Source organism: Gaeumannomyces tritici (genome assembly GCF_000145635.1).
Source record: "Gaeumannomyces tritici R3-111a-1 unplaced genomic scaffold supercont2.2, whole genome shotgun sequence".
NCBI lineage: Eukaryota > Fungi > Ascomycota > Sordariomycetes > Magnaporthales > Magnaporthaceae > Gaeumannomyces > Gaeumannomyces tritici.
The window spans coordinates 1,866,797-1,884,791 of NW_008804546.1; the positions used below are offsets into that span (position 1 = coordinate 1,866,797).

Below are 17,995 nucleotides of genomic sequence, written 5' to 3' on the forward strand. Positions count from 1 at the left end.
CCACCCCACCCCACCCCCCCCCCCCCCCCCCCACCTCCCCAGGGCCACGACTTCCTCATGCTCGGCCGCTCCGACGCCGTCGCCAACCCGCTCGACGCGTCGCAGCGCCAGATCGTCTACAACCCGGCGTCCGACGCGGGCCGGCTGCGCGGCTCCAACCCGGTCCGGCGCGACAGCACGGTGCTGCCGGCCTGGGGCTGGCTCGCGCTCGCCTTCAAGACGGACAACCCGGGCGCCTGGATCATGCACTGCCACATCGCCTTCCACGCGTCCCAGGGCCTGAGCGTCGACTTCCTCGAGCTCGCCGACCAGATCCCGGGCGCCATGGATCTCGGCGCCATGGGCCAGAACTGCGATGCCTGGCGGTCGTACGCGCCCAAGGCGCCAGCCAAGCTCGACTCGGGGCTGTGAGGGGGGGTTTCGTTTGTTGGTGTTTCTCTTGTCTCTCCTTTGTCACTTATTTTTCAGTCCTTCTTTCCTTTATTGTCCCTTTCCTTCTCGGCTTTCTGGCTAGATGTCATTGTTTTGGGTTGTCGCGTTTCCGCAGGTCGCCAGGGCTGGAATTTCGGGGTGCAGGTAATGTATGGTGTGTATTGTACACTGTGCTCTTTCCTGTTTTTCTGTTTGGTTCAGGATGTTGACGTGTGCTGTGCTCACACCTTGTGTAATCATAATACCATTAGCGTAGCTAGTTTCTTTCAAGGTGACGAGACGTTCGGTGCCAGATAGCTGTGCCGCCAGCTCCCACATGGAAGTTTGTGAGACAATGAACGCATGCCAAGCTCAGGGGCCCATATCAAGGACGACCAATAAACCCCAAACTTCGAAACCCAACAGAGGATACGAAAACGCAATCCCACGTTCTATAAGTATCTCTAAAGCGAATACCTCGTTAAACCGCCCTGTTTGCCCGCGACCTGTTCTCGCGGTACCGCTTCTCCTTGGCAGCCAACTTTCTACGCTTCTTCCAAGACCGGTTGAGATCGCCACGGTTCTCCCAGAACCACTTCTGGAAGTCCGAGCTCGACGTAGTCGTACCGTCAGCACCGTCAGCAGCCGGCTCGCCGTCTTCATCCCCTTCCTCCTCATCATCGTCACCGTCTTCCTCCTCGTCCTCCTCGTCGAGGTCCTCTTGCCCGGGGTTCGGCCAGAACTTGAAGCTGCGGCTGTGGTGGGCCGTGTCGGGCGTCGGGGCCGCGCTCCGGATGTTCCGGAACTCCATGTCCTGTCGGGAGTACGGCGTCATGGGCGGCTGCTGGCTACTCCTGGGTTCCTCGTCCATGCCGCCGCATTGTTCTTCATCTGCCTGATCGCCCTCGGCATCAAAGAAGGCGAACGAAGGCTGCGCTGGGGTGGCCGAGGCTCCACCGGCAGCGCCCCCGTCTGGCTTTGATCGCTTATAAAGAGCCTCCAAGGGGTGTAACTTGGGGGTGGCCGGGGTGCTAGGAGGGATCTTGATGGTGAGGCTCATGACCGAGCCTGCGGACTTGGGCCTGGGCGACTCGGTCTTGGAGATGGCGCTGCTGTCCTTGACCTTCTGGGCCGGCGACGAAGCGTCGGGGATAGAGATGGTCTGGGGATGCGCTTTGGACCTCGGCGGGGCCATCGCGGCCTCTGTCTTGCCATCATCGTCGTCGTCCGAAGAGGTATCGCCATCATCATCGCTGTCGCTTCCGCTTGAACTCGTGGTGTCGTCAGCCGCTTGTGGTGGCGGCGACGGCGACGGGGATTTTACCCTTTTGGAGGCTTTCCGAGAAGTGCGCGCAGAGCGAGCCGCCTCGACGATTTTGCTATCTTGGCTGATCCAACCAACGCCCTCAACAAACTCGTTGGTGGCGCTCGTTTTGGAAGACTCGGCAGCGCTGTTTTTGAGGAAGGTGGGGAACTTGGTCGTCTTTTCGAACTCATGGATGACTACGGTTTCGGTCTTGCTCTTACTCTTGCGCTTCTTTGGTGGTGAGCTCTGGTCGTCGGCCTCGGCAGCAGCGGCGGCGGCAGTGGGCACGACTGTCTTCATCAGACACTCGGGCGCATCCGTGTACCGCGAGCGCATCTCCTTTTTGCGCTGCTTCTTCTCTTTCCGGTCCTTCTTATCCTTCTTGTCATTTTTATCGGCCTTGTCCTTTTTGCTCTTGCGCTCCCTGCTCTCGGTGGCCTCGGTCGCAGTCCAGCCGCGCTTGACCCTACGGCCCTCCTCCAGCTCGACGCCGGGGATCTCCTCACGCTGGCGCTTGCGCTTCTTGCTGCTGTCCTCCTTGAGCCTGGGCGGCCTGTCCTCGCACGATCTTTTTTTCGACTCGGCGTCGGCACCCGCGTCGTTCTTGTCGTGGCGCGGCATCTTGTCGGGCCTGGCCTTTTCGATTCGGATCTTGACGCCCTTGAGGACGGCGCCGTTGAGCTTCTTCTTAATCTTTTCGGCCTCGAGCGTGGGGAGGTCGACAAAACCGTAGCGCTTCTCGGGGAAGGCCTCGAGAGTGTGAAACGAGATGTTTTTCGCGCTTGGTAGAGCTGTAGCGGGGACGATGACCTTGAGCAGGTCGGGGTCCAGGGGCGTGATGTGGAGGCGGGTGAGGGAGCTCGACGTGTCAGCTTCCATAGTCACCCCTCATCGTGGTGTGCGCTTTGGTTTGTTGTTGTCGAGGCTGGTGGTGGACGGACAGGGCTCGGTGGCAACGAGACGGGGTCTGAGGGTCACGCGCTGGCGCAATTTTGTTTGGACTGATTGCGCAAGCCCAGCAACAGCTCGATCAAATTCTGGGCGCAGCAGCAGGTCAGCAGTGCAGGCTGCAGGAGCTACGACCAAATTTTCACTCGGAGCCCGCCGATGGATGGCTGCTCGGATAATTGTGGGGCACGGGTCGTGCCACTGATTGTCCATCTGCCATGTCTGATTGGCGAACTTTTTGCAACGCTACGCGATCTCGGGAACGGAGATCGACACAACGATCCAGCAAAAAGGGAGGGTGTTGGCATGGAGGGCCGCGGGGATGCGCAATTCTATTCCTGGCTCGGAGTTCCTGGGTATGGTTTCTGGTTCCTGTGTTTCTACACCCCCCACCACCGGAATAGGTACGTAGATACCTATAATGATGGTGTGGAGTCTTCAGAATTACGCCGGACAGAGAGAAAATATCGACATTGGCGCGACTCTGTCGTTGTAATGGGCGTTTGTGGCGATAGAGAGCCAGCCTTTGTCCTCGGGGCCTTCGGGTGCCGATATCATGCAGGATGCTCAAGATGGTGGCAACGGAGACGAACGCGTGCTCATTCTTGCTCGGTGGGTGCGCGCCTGCACTAGCCGTGTCAAATCCCGTCTCAAGTTCCTGTATCAGATCTCTGTCCAGGATCACACCCAAAAAGGGGCCTGAATCTGAGAAACCTTACCGTCGATCCGGTTTTCGCGCCAATGACAGCCGTCCAAACTCGACGCAGCAGCAGACCCAAGACCCGGCCGGCAGGGCCAGCCGTCAGCTGTCGCTGCTGCACTCGCATTTGCAACGGCCTGGAGAGCAACGTCGGCCAGGGGGGTGCCCCTGCGATGGAGACGGCGCAGGCCCTGACCCCCATCCAAATTTCGCGGCTCTGCTGGGGCCGTCAGGGTGGGTATCAAAGGGGGAGAGCGGCGGGCAATTCCCCAGGTACTGTGGCACTGTATATAACCTGCCGATCCGTCGCCGTTGTTTGTTTCTGGTTACCTTTTGCGGTAGCCCAGTCTCTCACTATCCTTCGATTCTTGATCAGGCAGCCTTCTGGAAGGGTACCTCTCGTTTTAATACTCGCTTCATTATTACGCACTCTTATGACTTTGTGACCCTTTACCCTCTTCCGATATCTCTCCACGATCGCAAAGTCTTTCAAGATGCGTTTCTTCTCTGCCCTTCTGGTTGCTGGCGCGGCGCTCGTCTCGGCCGGTACGTATTCCACTTGACTGCCTCCCACCTAGGTACCTAGGTAGTGATCGGCCTTACTCTAGTCAAGTCCACTGACAGCCTCTTTGTATGACAGCCCCGATCGAGGATCGCCAGGCCAACCCCTGCTTCATCATCGGCAACACCGCCCTGCCCAAGGAGGTCTCGGACGTCGCCAAGACGCTGCAGAGCCGCATCACCTGCTCGGCCAACGCCAAGACCCTGTCGGGCGTGCCCGACCTGACGGCCGGCGGCGTGTCCTTCAGCTCCGTCGACTTCACGGGCAAGGGCACCCCGCTCGCCTTCGCGCTCGACAAGTTCAAGACGACGGAGCCGCTGGCGCAGAACGACCTCAAGAAGTTCCAGGCCGAGCTCGACGTCTACACGGCCACCGAGGCCGGCATCCGCTCCGTCGGCGGCAACGTCGCCGCCATCAAGGTGCCCAAGTTCTTCCTCTCCATGCAGGTCTCGCGCATCCAGACAGCACAGGGCAACCCGCCCAAGGCCGCCGGCCTCCAGGTCGACCACCTGCTCGGCAAGGTCACCAAGAACGCCCCGCGCGAGTCCAAGGCCCTTCTCGACCAGGTCACCCAGCTGGCCAAGACCCTCTCGTAATAAACCACCAGGCCAGAGAATAATGAGGTTTTTTTTTTTTGGACTCTCCATTTTGCGAGCTCGTTCCCCTGTCGCAATCTGCAAATGTGACATTGTGCCCGCTAGAGGGTATCAAGTAAATCGTAGTGGCATTAGTGACGCTAACCCATCAGAGATACATCTATCATCACAGAGGCAAGTGTGCCTTTTTCATCATACAGAGTGGAGTCGGACCGCAAACCCTCCAAGAAGCAAATGTGCACAACTTCCTTGCCATGAACCGCCCATGAACATTCGTCTGGGCAAAATACGAGCATCTTTGACCCAGTCGATACTCTGACCTCATTGTTCCCCCGTTTTGCCTAGAGCACTTCATCGGTTGTTCGACCTGGACGCCTGGCTCCCGTGCCTAACCTCGGCTCCAGAGGCGCGCCACCAGACATCGCCTCCCCAGCGCATCAGGCGCTCGGCAGAGCCGTTGAGCGTGGCGGCCGGCCGCACGTCGAGGTAGAAAACCGGCTCGCCCGTGGGCTCCGGGGGGCCGGTGTAGTAGTCGATGATGTAGCGAACCTCTTGCTGCTGGCCGTTGACGTTGCGTGACACGTACCAGTCGTGACGGTCAAACGGGGGTTCAGTACTGCGGGGAGAAAACGTGGATTAGCCGTGTGCCCACTTGGGAGGCAGAGCAAGAAAAAAAATCTCCGAGGCTACGGGACAACCAACCCAAACTTGGAGGGGTAGAGCCAGCCCAGGACCTGGAAGAAGGCGGCCTTGGGGGTCATGTCCTTTGGCCTGCCCTGGAAGCGGACCAGGCTCGGGGTCTCGGGTTTCCGGTCCTCCATCACCTCGAGCTGCCTGGCGATTAGCGGGGCCCTCTCCTCGCCCTGGCGCGAGATCTGCCAGCCCCTGGCCAGGCCGCGGCCGAAGCGCCTCTCCCACTCGACGATCTCGGCCCAGGCGCCCTCGTTGAGGAAGTTGTGGATGGCCACCATGGGCTCGACAGCCGACGGGTCCGTGTCGGTGTAGCCCTTGCGCAGCAGCGCGTGGTACATCTGCTGCGGCGACGGGTACTCCCAGTTGCCCTCGCCGCCGCCGCCGCGTGGGATCGTCGACGCCTCGCGCTCCGTCGGGAGCGCCATGGTCTGGTTCGGCGCCGGCTTGTTGGACAGGTCGGGGAACATGTAGTTGAGCGGGTTGAGGCGGGACAGCGCAGATTGTTGTTTGGCCGGGGCGGCCCCCGCCGACGGCTGGTCGTGGGCGACGGGGCATGACGACGGCGGCGGGGTTGTTGCGCTGGCGCGCGGCTTTGCTGATGCCGGGGTGAAGGCGTCTACTGTCTTTTTGTGCATGGGGCAGCCGGCCTGGTGTAGAAGCACGGTTAGCATCTTCAAAGTTATCGACTGGGGTGAGCGCACGGCTTGCGGCAGGCGACACTGCATACAGGAGGTGCGGCGCCCGAAACCTGGTTGTGGCGGGCGACTGATGGCGCCGGCGGCGTGGGTGAATCTGCCCAGAACCAGCCCATCTCAGGACGTTGTGAGGCGCAAAAGAGGTAGGTAGGATAGGGTGTGAGGCGCAAAAGAGGTAGGTAGGATAAGGTGTGAGAATAGACTGGCTGGTAAACGATATGAAGGTGATATTATGAGTCGTCAATGAGGCTCTCTCTTTTTTTTATTGAGGCTGCTGCTATTGGTGCTTTCCCGCGCTAAATTATTTCACGCAAGGGTGCCCCCGATAATGAATCGGCAACAAGGGGCAGGGGTACTCTGGCGACTTGTCGCGCCTAAAAGCTTGAGCTTTGCATGTGCTCAGCGCATCATAAATGTATTACGTCAGGCCTGCGCGGGTTAAGTCGCTGAGCTGACCTTCTCCTTCAAGGAAGAGAGGAATGGGCCATTCCAGCAACTCAGCAAGGCCCTCCACCAACAACACAACTCCAATGGCGTGGATATGATGGGCGCCCGGCGCGGCAAACACTACAGAATCAAATCCAACAGTCCCCAGCGGCATTGCGCGGCGACATGTCCCTGCCAGGGCTCATCTCCGTCCGCGTCTTGTCCCAACTTGGCCGAGGCTCATCCGCTGCCGCCTTGAGCCGATTTCACCATGCGGCAAACATCACTCATCCTTCAACAGCCGCCCGCGGAATTCGTCATTTCTTTCGCGGAAACAGTAGGGCCACGCGCAGCCAGGGCCACCAGACATGGCCCCAACTAAAGCGGTCGAGGAAAGGCGGCAGTCGGGCCGAGCAAAGAGCCGATGGCGGCGGAAGAGGAGGCCGAACTGGAGCTAATGCGCCATTGATGGCCAAGATGGGAAGCGGCGCCGGCGCGGTCGCCCTTGGCACGGCAGCCTTTGTGCAGCTCTCGGAGTATGATAACGGGGACGACAACGAAACGGGCGAGGACCGCATGTTGGCGGCGTCGCGTCGCGAGATCGCCAAGGAGATCCACGACGACGACCACGGCCTCTCGCGCCTCGGGCACCAGGTCGTGCTCCTGCTGGACCTCTACGTCTGGGAGCCACTCTGCACCGGCCTCCGCTTCCTGCACCTGGCCGCCATCTTCGTGCCCGTCATCCTGGCCGTGCCGGCCGTCTGGGTCGGCCGCCGCGTGCCCGAGCGCGACAACGAGCGGACCGGCACGCTCTGGTGGTACGGGGTCTTGGTCAAGAGCATGGAGCTGGCCGGGCCGGCCTTCATCAAGCTGGGCCAGTGGGCAGCCTCACGCTCCGACATCTTCCCAAACGAGATGTGCGACACCATGTCCCGGCTGCACTCCAACGCGCCCGCCCACTCGCTCCACGCCACCAGGCGCATAGTCGAGGCCGCCTTCAACGGCATGCCGTTCGACTCCATCTTTGACGAGTTCGACGAGACCCCGCTCGGCGTCGGCGCTATCGCCCAGGTCTACCGCGCCAAGCTGAAGCCGGGCCTCGCCTCGCCCGCCGACGTGGACGTGGACGGCGGCGGCGGGTACGGCGGGAGGCGTGGCATCAACGTCCGTAAGAAGGTCGAGACGGTCCTCAAGAGCACGCCCAAGCGCGTGCCCTCGTCGTACGTGGCCGTCAAGGTGCTGCACCCGCGCGTCGAGCGGACGGTCCGGCGCGACCTGCGCATCATGGGCTTCTTCGCTGCTGCCATCAACGCCATCCCGACCATGCACTGGCTCTCGCTGCCCGACGAGGTGGCCCAGTTCGGCGAGATGATGCGCCTGCAACTCGACCTGCGCATCGAGGCCGCCAACCTGACCATCTTCCGCAACCACTTCCGCGACCGGTCCACGGCCTGGTTCCCCTTCCCCTACCCCGAGTTCACCACCCGCAACGTCCTGATCGAGGAGTTCGCCACAGGCATCCCGCTCGCCGACTTTATGGAGAACGGCGGCGGCGTGTTCCAGCACGACATCGCCGCTGAGGGCCTCGACGCCTTCCTGCGCATGCTCCTGATCGATAACTTTGTCCACGCCGACCTGCACCCAGGCAACATCATGGTGCGCTTCTACCAGGCCGAGAAGCCAGACCTACCCAACCTCCCCAGGCTACCACATCTCCAGCGCCACGGCCAGCGCGGCGCGCAAGAAGAGGACGGCGAGCATGACGACCACAACACCCCCGCCGGGCGGCAGCAGCTGGACGTAACGGAGCAGGTCCTCTCCCGGCTCCGGCCCTACCGGCACCGCAAGGACAAGGCCGCGTGGGAGGAGGAGCTCCGACGCATCGACGAGGAGGGCTTCCGGCCGCAGCTCCTCTTTATCGACACGGGCCTCGTGACGGAACTCAACGCCACCAACCGCCGCAACTTCCTCGACCTCTTCCGCGCCATCGCCGAGTTCGACGGCTACAAGGCCGGCGCCCTCATGTGCGAGCGCTGCCGCCAGCCCGACGCCGTGCTCGACGCCGACATCTTCGCCCTCAAGATGCAGCACCTCGTGCTCGAGGTGAAATCGTCCACCCTCGCGCTCGGCAACGTCCGCATCGGCGACATACTGCAGCGCGTCCTGGCCATGGTGCGCTCCCATCACGTCCGCATGGAGGGCGACTTTGTGAACGTGGTCATCAGCATCTTCCTGCTCGAGGGCATCGGCCGCGCCCTCAACCCAGACCTCGACCTGCTCTCGTCGGCCCTGCCCATCCTGCGCGAGCTCTCGGCCCAGAGCGGCGCCAACATGGTCAAGCAGGGCGACTTTTCCATGATCATGGTCTGGGTCGGGCTTGAGGCCAGGCGTTTCGTGCAGGCCAGCATTGAGGATGTGAGTTTTTCTTTCTTTTTTCTTTTTTACATGCTCTCCCTTTTTTTCTATCCTAGGTCCGACCACCATTTACTAACCACCCCGTGATATTCACTCCAGGTCGAGCGTTGCGTGAAATACGATCAATTATCACCCAACATTTAGAGTCTTAGGAGACCTTGACTAGAGCACTGACGACGAGAAGAGCTTGTCATTTGACCAAAAGAAAACCCCTGCTAGACTTAAGGAATACTGAGACAAGGTACTTCCGCCCACGTAGGGATACAAACGGGCCATATAATGTATAACAGCGAAGGAGTTTGTGGGCGGCTATACAATATTCAGCAAAGGGACATTGTCGTCTCCGTTGCGGAATAGAGAAGAGTGCGGAGCACTCGCTATTTTCGACAACCTCCCAATCAATCCTAGATATGCTTACACACGTCTTGCGTCCGTCGAGGACACGTACACGAGCATTGAATCAACACAGAAAACTCATCAGCAAATCCCCATGCAATTCTATCCACCTAGCGTTGCTGAATCAGAACACAAGCACAAAGTTCCTAGAGCGCATATTCTCCAACCGTCCAAGAAACTCCCAGGTAAATGCCCCCGACCCCTCTATCTCTATCAGGCTTTGGCCGAGGCCTCATGAGTATCAAGAGGTCTCGGGGCCAAAGACTGACTATAACTAGTCCCAGTATTATCAAATAATGAACGAGAATCATAGCAAAAAAAATCCCTCCGGGCCACGAATCTCGCCCAAGCATCTCCGTAAAATTTCATCTCCCACTCCACCATTGATTAAGGTGCGCGTGCCGATCAAGAGACAACATTGCCTGATCACCAGAAGCTGCACCATCCTATGTAGTGCTGACACAGGTTCTCCAGCTTGGTTGCCTCCATGATCAGCTTGTGCACCTGCGAGATCACGTCGAGCTCCTCCTCGGGCTTGAAGTCTCGCCCCGTCAGCTTCTGTGACACGCGGTCCAGCACCTCGACCGCCCGCTCGTTCTGAATCTCGGCAATATCCTGCTTCGGGACTTGACCGTTGGCGCCCTGGCTGGTCCCCAGAGCTGACGAGTTCGTCCCCGCCCGCCGCCGCCCATTGGGCGGTCCGCCCGCCGTGAGGCCGCCTCCGTCGCCGTTGAGCTGCGCGGCCATGACCTCGGATGGCGGCACGTTGACCTCGAGGATCGACGGCCGCCGCGCCCGCGCCGCATCGGGGCCGACAAGATCGCGCTCTCGCTCGGAATCGAAGTTCGGCCCAGCCTTGCTGGGGGCTTTGGTCAAACGCCAAGTGAGGAGTGGATCGTGGATGAACTGCGGGTTGCGAGAAACGAAAAAGGTCAGCAAAGAACATCCAAGACGCTGTCGAGGATGGAGACTAGAGCGAGACTTACGGCTTCCAGCACGGCCATGACACTCTCCTTGTTCTCCCGTAGCACCCGCATCGCGTGCTCGCAGGTAATCCTGAAGCTTCCCTCGATGTTGCTGACCTCCATGGCGTACGTGAGCATGCGAGTCAGCCGGAAGGGCACGCGCTCCGGATACTTGTCGCGCTTCATGGCCACCTCGAAGCAGTCGCCAAAGTCGATGTGCACTATCTTGCCCGTCACGCGGTCCAGCATCAGGTTCGACGGATGCCGATCGCCCAGGCCGAGGATGTACCCGACCATGGACATGACTCCAAGGGATCGCGTGTAGTTTGTGCGCCGCTCCAGCCAGGCCTCGGAGCTCTTGCTCTTCAGCCACAGAACGCGGTACAGATCTTGGCCCGTGGTGTTGTCAAGCGCATATCCAAACACCTCCACCTTCTGCATAAGAGTCAGGTTGTCATAGTCTGGCGCCATCTGGAGCATGATGCGGTGCTCAATGTTGAGAAGGATCTTGCGGCTGTCTCGGTATTCCCTGATCAGCGTGTGGAGCGTGTCGCTGTTGGGGACCCAGCCCAGGAGACCAGAGTTGTGCGACAGGGGGATGGCTGGGTAGCTCTGGATGTTGAGGTGTCGCTTGTAAGACTCCGAGTCGTTGGCCAGCAGTGTGTTGCATAGGCCGAACAGCTGCATGACCCGCTCGTCCTGCCGAATGTCCTCGTGGCCCTTCAGCAGGAACGTGTATGGAATGCCGTCGCTCCCGTTGATGTTGAGCTTGCGCGGCCGCTGCTTCGAATTGATGACAGCGACCGTCGGGTCGAACGAGGCAATACTGATGATGGGGGTACCACTCTTGTAGGTACCCGGGACGCATAGGTCCAGGTTTGTAGCGTGGAGAAGCTTGGGCGAGCAGTAAGCAAGCTCCAACGAAGTCATCTGAGGCACTTGCCTATAGATGCGTCGGAAGACTTGGTAGTAGAGATCCCAAGCGAGGTTGAGGTCGTTGGTATCCCGACTGTGCTGGTACTGCCTACACCACTCGCGAGCTTCGGTGAGGTCTCGCCCAAAGGCCTGCGCAAACGAAATCTCCCGCAGCGTTTCCGGCCCGTTGTCTAGGGCCTCGTGCAGCGGAGCCAGTGCCTTGAACATGCCCTCGATGTCTCTATCGCCAAAATAGAGGCGTGAGGCTTCCTCCAGCCCCTCGTGCCACATTTCGTGCCATAGGATGGCCACGCGAATCAACTCTCGGCTGACTACAGCCGCCTCGTCGACAAGCTTGAGGCTATGTTGCCTCATGTTGTCCATGATGACGCTTGCCGCCACCGACTTCTTGGAGTGCTCCGACTTCTCCGTCGCAACTGTCAGGGGGTAAACGAGCGCCTGTGGGTGCGCCCGGCCCACGTCCGCAAGCAGGTTCTGCACAGACAACTGCACCCGCTTGTTGGACTGATTGATGCGCGCAATCAGCTGCGGGATCACCTCCAGCCACGTATCCACATTGACCTTGGTAGACCCCTCGGTGACGGCAGCGTTGACCTCGGGGCTGCTGCCGTGTGCGAGCCACAGTGTGAGAAGTCGCAGCGTGTCCTGGAGCGCGCTTCCTTGCGACAGCGCGATCGACTTGAAGAATCCCTTCACCGCCGGGACGACGTGCTCGATGATCTTTTGGTCCACCTGGGAGGCTTGACCTTGAACGCCCTCGCTGGCGTTCTTGTTAGTAAGCGCCTGGACGACCTCAAAGTTGGCAAGAGCCCAGGCGTGCCACGCCTTGTACCAGTCGGGGTTGTATCTAGTTGCCTGGTAGTAGCTGTGAATGATCTCGTCGACCTGCGTGTACTGCCAGTCGTCCTTGTTCAAGGTCTTCATCCACTCACCCTGCCTCAAGAAGCACTTGGCGAGCAGGATTGCGTCCTCCTTCATCACGCGCTGGGCATCGGGGGCAAGATCAATGGTTTCGGGGAACGGCGCGAACTGCCCATGCCCATGGATGTGACCGTTATGCAGCTCCATGTTGTTCGGCGGGCGCGCCTGGAGCTGCTGCCTGGTGACATCGATGCGGGCTGCGTTGTCCATCGCAAAGTCGCGCAGGCATTCAAGCGCCTTCTCGGCCACACCAGTGGCCCTGTTCTGAGGCTGGTGGCCGAGATCCCACTGGAACTTGAGGACAGCGTACGTGACCTGCGGGGGAGTACCGATCGGTACTGGAGGAGCTTCAAAGTGGCGTCCGTCCCCGTTCTGGCCGCGCTCGTCCATGCCGCCTGTCCAGCCAGGTATGGTGCGTTCAAGCGAGGCGTCGACGCCGATGAGTTGCTTCAGCGACTTCTCTGCCAGCCCCATGCGCCCGGATTTGCGGCAGAGGTTGGCAAACTTGATCCACATGTGCATATTTTCCATGGGCTGTATGACCAGCGATCGGAGACGGAGCATGCGCTGCCACACCTCGACGTTGCGCTGGCAGCCCTTCAGCCTGGCCTCCCATGTGCTCCTCATAGTGGCCTGCTTCTTGGCATCACACTGCTTGTATGTGATGAGCTCCTCTAGCTCAGCCAGCATCTGCACTCGCACGATAACAGTGTATGCGCGAGTGTAGGACTCGCTCACAAGCGCGCTGAGTTCCGTGTCGAGGCCTTCGCGCGCCTGTTCGATGCAGCGAGCGGCTTCTCCAAATTGGTTACGATGTAGGGCGAGAATAGCGCCGAAGAACGATCGGTCTGGAGAGTTCCGCTTCATTGTCTGCAGGTAGCCGTCCATCGAGTCCCACTTGCCCAGACCCCAGGCGGCCGTGGTGGCGAGCGGCGCAATACGCCGCTGGAGCTCGGATGAGGAGTTGGACCACGCTGTGCCTGCCAGTTGGGCGAGAGAGTCCCATTCGCCGAGAGCGTGCAGGCATCGCATCTTGCCCATGAAGATCTCCACAGGTGTCACTTGGCCCTGCGGGATCTCCTTCTCCCTCTTTGTGTAGAAGGCCAGGGCCTCCTCCCAGCGCTCGAGCTTCTCAAACCACGTCTCTTTGAGGTGAATTCCGTCTTTGTAGTTCTGTGCTTTGCGCAGAATGCCAATGGCAGCGTCGGATTGCTGAAGCTGGTTGTTGATGACAATCAAGGCCTCGACGGCGCCGCTGCTCTGGTCTTGCAGGAATTCCAGCTCCTTGTAGTGAAGGGCCTTCGCGTAAGCGTGGCAGCGAGCGGCCTCTCTACCCAGCACGCGGATGTCTATGGGCAGCGCTTTGTCGTCATGCTCCATGAACTCTGCCAGATTCAGCAGCAGGCCAAGCAGGTCCGGGGGCACATTCTCCGACTTGATGGAGTTCTCGATGTTGTAAATCAGCTCCTCCTGGTATTGCTCATAGAGCTCGCTCCAGCATGAGACGAAGGCCGAGTTGAACAGTTCACGCGCAAGCGGTGGGTACTGGTTGGCCAGCGCTGAGCAGGACCGCAGGGCGTGGTTCGGTGACTCGGCAAGTAGTGTCGTGCTGAACCGCCGTAGCCACTCTTGCCAATCCTCTTTGGTAGACTTGCCCTTAGTATCCCACGCAGCCTTGAGGTGCACGGCATTCATCTCCAGTTTCTTGGTGGCCTGATCAGCGAAGGACAAGTCGTCGGCGGCCGGTCTGCTGTCCGACCCTGGAGGCGGCAATGTCTCGCCGGCCTGGAGTTTGCCGAGCAGCATGTCGTAAGCAGAGTGATTGATCGGGACGCCAGCGATTGCCTTGTTAACAGTCGAGGCGAAGTGAAGGAAATCTCTCCCTAGCTGCATTATCAGCGCGCAGAGGGTGTCGACCGCGGCCTGCTTGAGCTGGAGTTCGCCGGTCGCAAGCACCCTAGTGAGGGGGTGGATGATCTTGGCCGCGTAGTCGTTGAGGTTGACCTGCTTCGAGATTTTGCCGATAGTCTCGATCGCTGCCCGCCGCAGGAATATCGGCTGCCCCTGTTTCTCAAAAGTCCGAACGACAACGGGGATGATGAGGTGCATATACTCCTCCGCGCTTGTGCCAAACACGAGGAACGCGTGGAGCACCTTCTCGGACTGGGTGCGTTTTGCGCTGCTGTCCTTTTGGAGCACACCCAACATCAGGGGCAATAGGCCTGCGAGGTATATCTTGAACTCTCCCTCGAGCGACTTTGAAATGGCCTCGATCAACGACAGTATCGTTGACTGGAGGGACTGTTGGGACCAGTATTCCTGAACAAGGTCGATGATGTCCGGCAGGTAGTTCCTAATGTGCTGGCGGACGATGCCGACGAGGTGTCCCAGCTGTGCGAAGTAGCCCTCGACCTTGGTGGGCGACGAGCTTCGGATCACCTGCAGGAAAGCTGGTATGATGCGGTCCAGAAAGGACACACATTCAAGACCGAGGGTCCTGAATATGCTCATGATTGCCTCGATGACGGGTTGATGATATTGGACCAGGGAATGATCCTTGAGAATGCCCAGCAACGCATTGATCACCACTGTAGGGTAGTACTCCTTATTTGAGGGGGTCAAGCCCGTCATCATCAGGGAGACGTCGGTCATCTGGGTGGACTCGACACGAACGTTGACATCTGGAGTCTTCTCCTGGACCTGCTGGTGCTTGTACGGATCGAGGGCACCCAAAATGCCAAGGAGCTTGATAGTCTCCTGACGCAGCCGGGTGTGATGTGGCTCGCCGCGGATTATGCTCTGAAGCAGGTCCAGCAACTGTGGGAATTCGATGTAAGGCGCTATCACGTAGCCAGAGTTGCTGGCGAGCTGCCCAAGCGTATGGAGGGCTGCTTCACGCTTGATAGTGGATGACTGGTCCTGCAACGCCTCGATGATCAAGGGCATCAGCTTGTCCTTATACTTGAGCATCTCCTCGCCGCCCACGGTGCAAAGCTCCCCGATGGCCTCCAAGATGGTCGCAGCCACCGACGGGATCGGGTCGTTGGCTTTAGGGAGAAGAACGGTGACCATTGGCTCCACATAGGGTCGGATGAGGCTCTGGGCGTTCCGAACGAGCAGGCTCAGGAGCTTCGCGCTCTCCTCCTTGTTCCTCGCCACGTCGGAGAATTCCAGCTCTGTCAACATCTGGATCAGAGTCTTGCGAAGCGAGGGAACGACATATGCCGGGTTGTGGTGGGTGAGACGCCCAATGATCTCGATGGCCACCTCCCTGATGGGGAAGTGCTCGTCGTTGAGGGCGAAGAAGAGAGTGCGGATGTTCTCGGCCTTGGCCAGATGCCGATCGAAGCGATCATCCAAGGCGGCCAGCACGACCTTGCGGATGTTGGGGTCCGGATCCGAGACCCCGACGGTCAAGAGCTTGTCGAGCACATCGCCGACGACCTGCAGAGCATGGTAGCTAACCTGGTTGACGATTGGATCGACGACGTAGAGCTGGCAGCATGTAAGGGCTGCGGCCTGGCGGATTTCCGAGTCATCATCCTCAACATACTTTATAGCAACGTCGCGGACAAACTCGTTGAGCACATGACCTGTGAAATCAAAGCTACCCAGGGTGTTGAGCGCCAATTTGATCTCCTGCTTGCGGTTGTCATGTGCTTGGGGGTCCTTGGGGTCCTTGGGGATGATGGGGACCGAGGTGAGGGTATTCGGCTGGGGGGCGCCGAGCGGCTTGAACGGCTCGCCGCACAGAACTTTGCTGATCATATCGAGCAGCCTCTCCTGGATGGTGGGACGAAGCGGGGGTATGTAGAAGGCCAGGTCGACGAGGGCCTGGGTCAGCTTGGGGTTGATGTCGCATTCGAATATCGAGTCCATGAGTCCGCCCATGTACTTGCTCAGTGTCTGCCCAACGGCGACAGCAAGCCGGCTGAGGCAGTCGAACACGGGATCGACAGGGACACCACGCTTCCGAGCTGCCGGACTTAAGCCTTCACGGACATAAAGGAGGATCCCCTCGAGGTAGCCTGCCATTTGGCTCTTGACCGCATTGGCAATGTTCCCGATGGCCACAAACGCCTCGTTCCTCTCCTTGTCCCTTTTAAGCATTCCTGAGAGGTAGACCATGAACTGGTGGAGGTACTGCTGCCCAAACTCGGTCGGCGCATAATGGGCCAGGTCTGGGATCAGTATAACCACTGTCTTTCGAATGACAGCCTCCTTGTGGTCCTTGTACTTGAAGACGATATCGCAAGCTTCGGGATAGTATGTCTGCATAAACATGCCGCCCTGCTCGAGAAGCTCCTTCAGTACGAGCAGCGATCCGTGGATTGCCTCGACTGTGTTTATCTTGAGGCCGTGGATAGCTTGCTGATACATTTTGAGCATATATGCCTGTTTCATCTCCTGGTCTCGCTCGCGGATGATGCGGAATGCGGCGCTGACGGCCTCGGCCGACGTGGCCCGGATCAGAAGGCGGTTATCCCGCAGGCCAACCCAGATCCAATCAAGCACCTCGGCAACATGGCTGTACATGAGCGTCGGGGCACTTTTGCAGAGCTCGCGAAGAACGAGAGCGGCACTATATCTCGACTCCTCCAATCGCGGGGTCTGGAGGCACTCGATGGCGAAGTTTGTGAGGAACTGGACGAACTCGCTGACCATGGCACCGCCAGGTCGACATAGCTTTCCGATAACGACGGCGGCCTGTTGCATGCAGTTGACGTCCTTGCCCTGCATGATCTTGGATAGGGCGACGGAGAATCTCGCAAACTTGGCCGAGTAGTCGACGCCATCGAAGTCGACAAAGACATCGAAGGCATAGATGCCACCCAGGCGGTCCGCAGTCGTACTGGCACCGCCGTCGTGCTTCTGGAAAAGCTCGGCGATCTTGCTGAGAACGGTGCTCCAAAAAACTTGGAACTGTTCCGGAGAGGAGTCTAGAAAAGGTGATGGGTATAAGCAAGGAACTAGAGAAAGACGTATAGGACAGGTACCACGCCTGCATCAAGGAAGGCAAAAGACCAGAAGCACCAAGGGACGCCATATACACACCTCGTTGAACAAGCGACACCAGGTCCTTAAGCTGGAGCGACGCCCGCCGTCGACCATCCTCGCTAATGGTTCTGCATAGATCCAAACGTCGGTCAGCCTCGCGCGCATTCTCACGGCACCATCAAAACTGCCTACGGCAGGGCACATGCCAAGCGGGGCGGGAGCAGCTGGGAGGGCGGGCGCACTTTGACCGGAGGTCCTGGATGATCTCCGCCAGCGCGGCGGTCGCGCTGGGGTTCGGGGCGGCCATGGTGTCTGGTCTCTCCGTTCCGGGCGCGACGATCACCGCGACATGAAGCAGTCAGGCCGCACCATTTGCAGCAGGTCGCCGCGGATGGGAGGTGGCCAAGGGAGCCGGAAGGCAGGGCGCTTGCGAAGTGTTGGGACCCTATGGCGGGAGGCGTCGCGGGGCTGAAGCTACTGATCGAGGGACACGAGCCTATTCGAGTCGCATAGAAGGACGGCTCAAACGGTGGCTGGCGGCGCAAGCGCGGTGTGACAGGATGCGGGGCCCAGGCTAGACTCCTTCACAGCATCCACGATGGAAGCCAGCGGGGTGATGCGAGAGCAGCTGCTCGAGGAGACCCGGCCGGGGGTGGATGACGAGGATATCAAATGGACATGGGCGTCCTGACGACAAGAGCGGGAGCTTCAGAGATTCGGTTTGGGTTCACGCGCCTCAGAACCGGGGACCTTCCGCCCCCTTGTGTGGGGCCTGCTCCAAAGCCAGAGACACCCATTAGGATGATATGTGGGTCAGGCGTGCGGCAGACCCACTCCATTCCCAGAGGTACCAACGTATCTTTGGCCGCAGTCTGCGCTGTTGATTCGCTTCTGTCAAGGAGGCTTTGTAGACGGAAACAACATTTGCTGTCTGTACTAGGTGTAGAGTATCTCAAGTAGAGGAAATATGATGCCATGGAGTACTGGAATGGGCAAAAGGGTCCAGGCTGTTGGTCGTTACCAAGGT

The 17,995-nt window shown here is 59.4% G+C and overlaps 6 protein-coding genes across 6 annotated transcripts in view; 3 read left to right on the forward strand and 3 right to left on the reverse strand.

Annotated features, from left to right (window-relative positions):
* GGTG_03146 (hypothetical protein) overlaps nt 1-411 on the forward strand; it is a gene marked incomplete at both ends in the record, with an annotated part of 2,738 nt that extends 2,327 nt beyond the window's left edge. Inside the window, one exon of the mRNA XM_009220924.1 lies at nt 43-411. Within this exon, the coding sequence (XP_009219188.1) occupies nt 43-411 (369 nt within the window). The remainder of the gene's footprint in view (nt 1-42) is intronic.
* Nucleotides 198-2,766, reverse strand: GGTG_03147 (hypothetical protein). Its single transcript, XM_009220925.1, has one exon. The coding sequence runs from the start codon at nt 2,594-2,596 to the stop codon at nt 893-895; it is 1,704 nt and encodes a 567-aa protein (XP_009219189.1). The 5' UTR covers nt 2,597-2,766; the 3' UTR covers nt 198-892.
* Nucleotides 2,767-3,644: 878 nt separating this feature from the next.
* Nucleotides 3,645-4,696, forward strand: GGTG_03148 (hypothetical protein). The gene is made up of 2 exons (XM_009220926.1): nt 3,645-3,911; nt 4,006-4,696. Exons 1-2 carry the CDS (start codon nt 3,860-3,862, stop codon nt 4,521-4,523), a joined length of 570 nt encoding a protein of 189 aa, XP_009219190.1. The 5' UTR covers nt 3,645-3,859; the 3' UTR covers nt 4,524-4,696.
* On the reverse strand, nt 4,551-6,241 carry GGTG_03149 (cytochrome c heme lyase). Its single transcript, XM_009220927.1, has 3 exons — nt 5,944-6,241; nt 5,226-5,863; nt 4,551-5,139 (listed from the first exon to the last, which is right to left on the reverse strand). The coding sequence occupies exons 1-3, from the start codon at nt 6,025-6,027 to the stop codon at nt 4,875-4,877; spliced, it is 987 nt and encodes a 328-aa protein (XP_009219191.1). The 5' UTR covers nt 6,028-6,241; the 3' UTR covers nt 4,551-4,874.
* A 39-nt stretch (nt 6,242-6,280) lies between these two features.
* GGTG_03150 (atypical/ABC1/ABC1-C protein kinase) lies at nt 6,281-9,298 on the forward strand. The gene is made up of 2 exons (XM_009220928.1): nt 6,281-8,752; nt 8,852-9,298. The coding sequence occupies exons 1-2, from the start codon at nt 6,524-6,526 to the stop codon at nt 8,894-8,896; spliced, it is 2,274 nt and encodes a 757-aa protein (XP_009219192.1). The 5' UTR covers nt 6,281-6,523; the 3' UTR covers nt 8,897-9,298.
* Nucleotides 9,268-17,698, reverse strand: GGTG_03151 (phosphatidylinositol 3-kinase tor2). The gene is made up of 4 exons (XM_009220929.1): nt 17,211-17,698; nt 17,026-17,096; nt 10,135-16,910; nt 9,268-10,054 (listed from the first exon to the last, which is right to left on the reverse strand). The coding sequence occupies exons 1-4, from the start codon at nt 17,273-17,275 to the stop codon at nt 9,575-9,577; spliced, it is 7,392 nt and encodes a 2,463-aa protein (XP_009219193.1). The 5' UTR covers nt 17,276-17,698; the 3' UTR covers nt 9,268-9,574.
* Between the last annotated feature and the right edge of the window lie 297 nt (nt 17,699-17,995).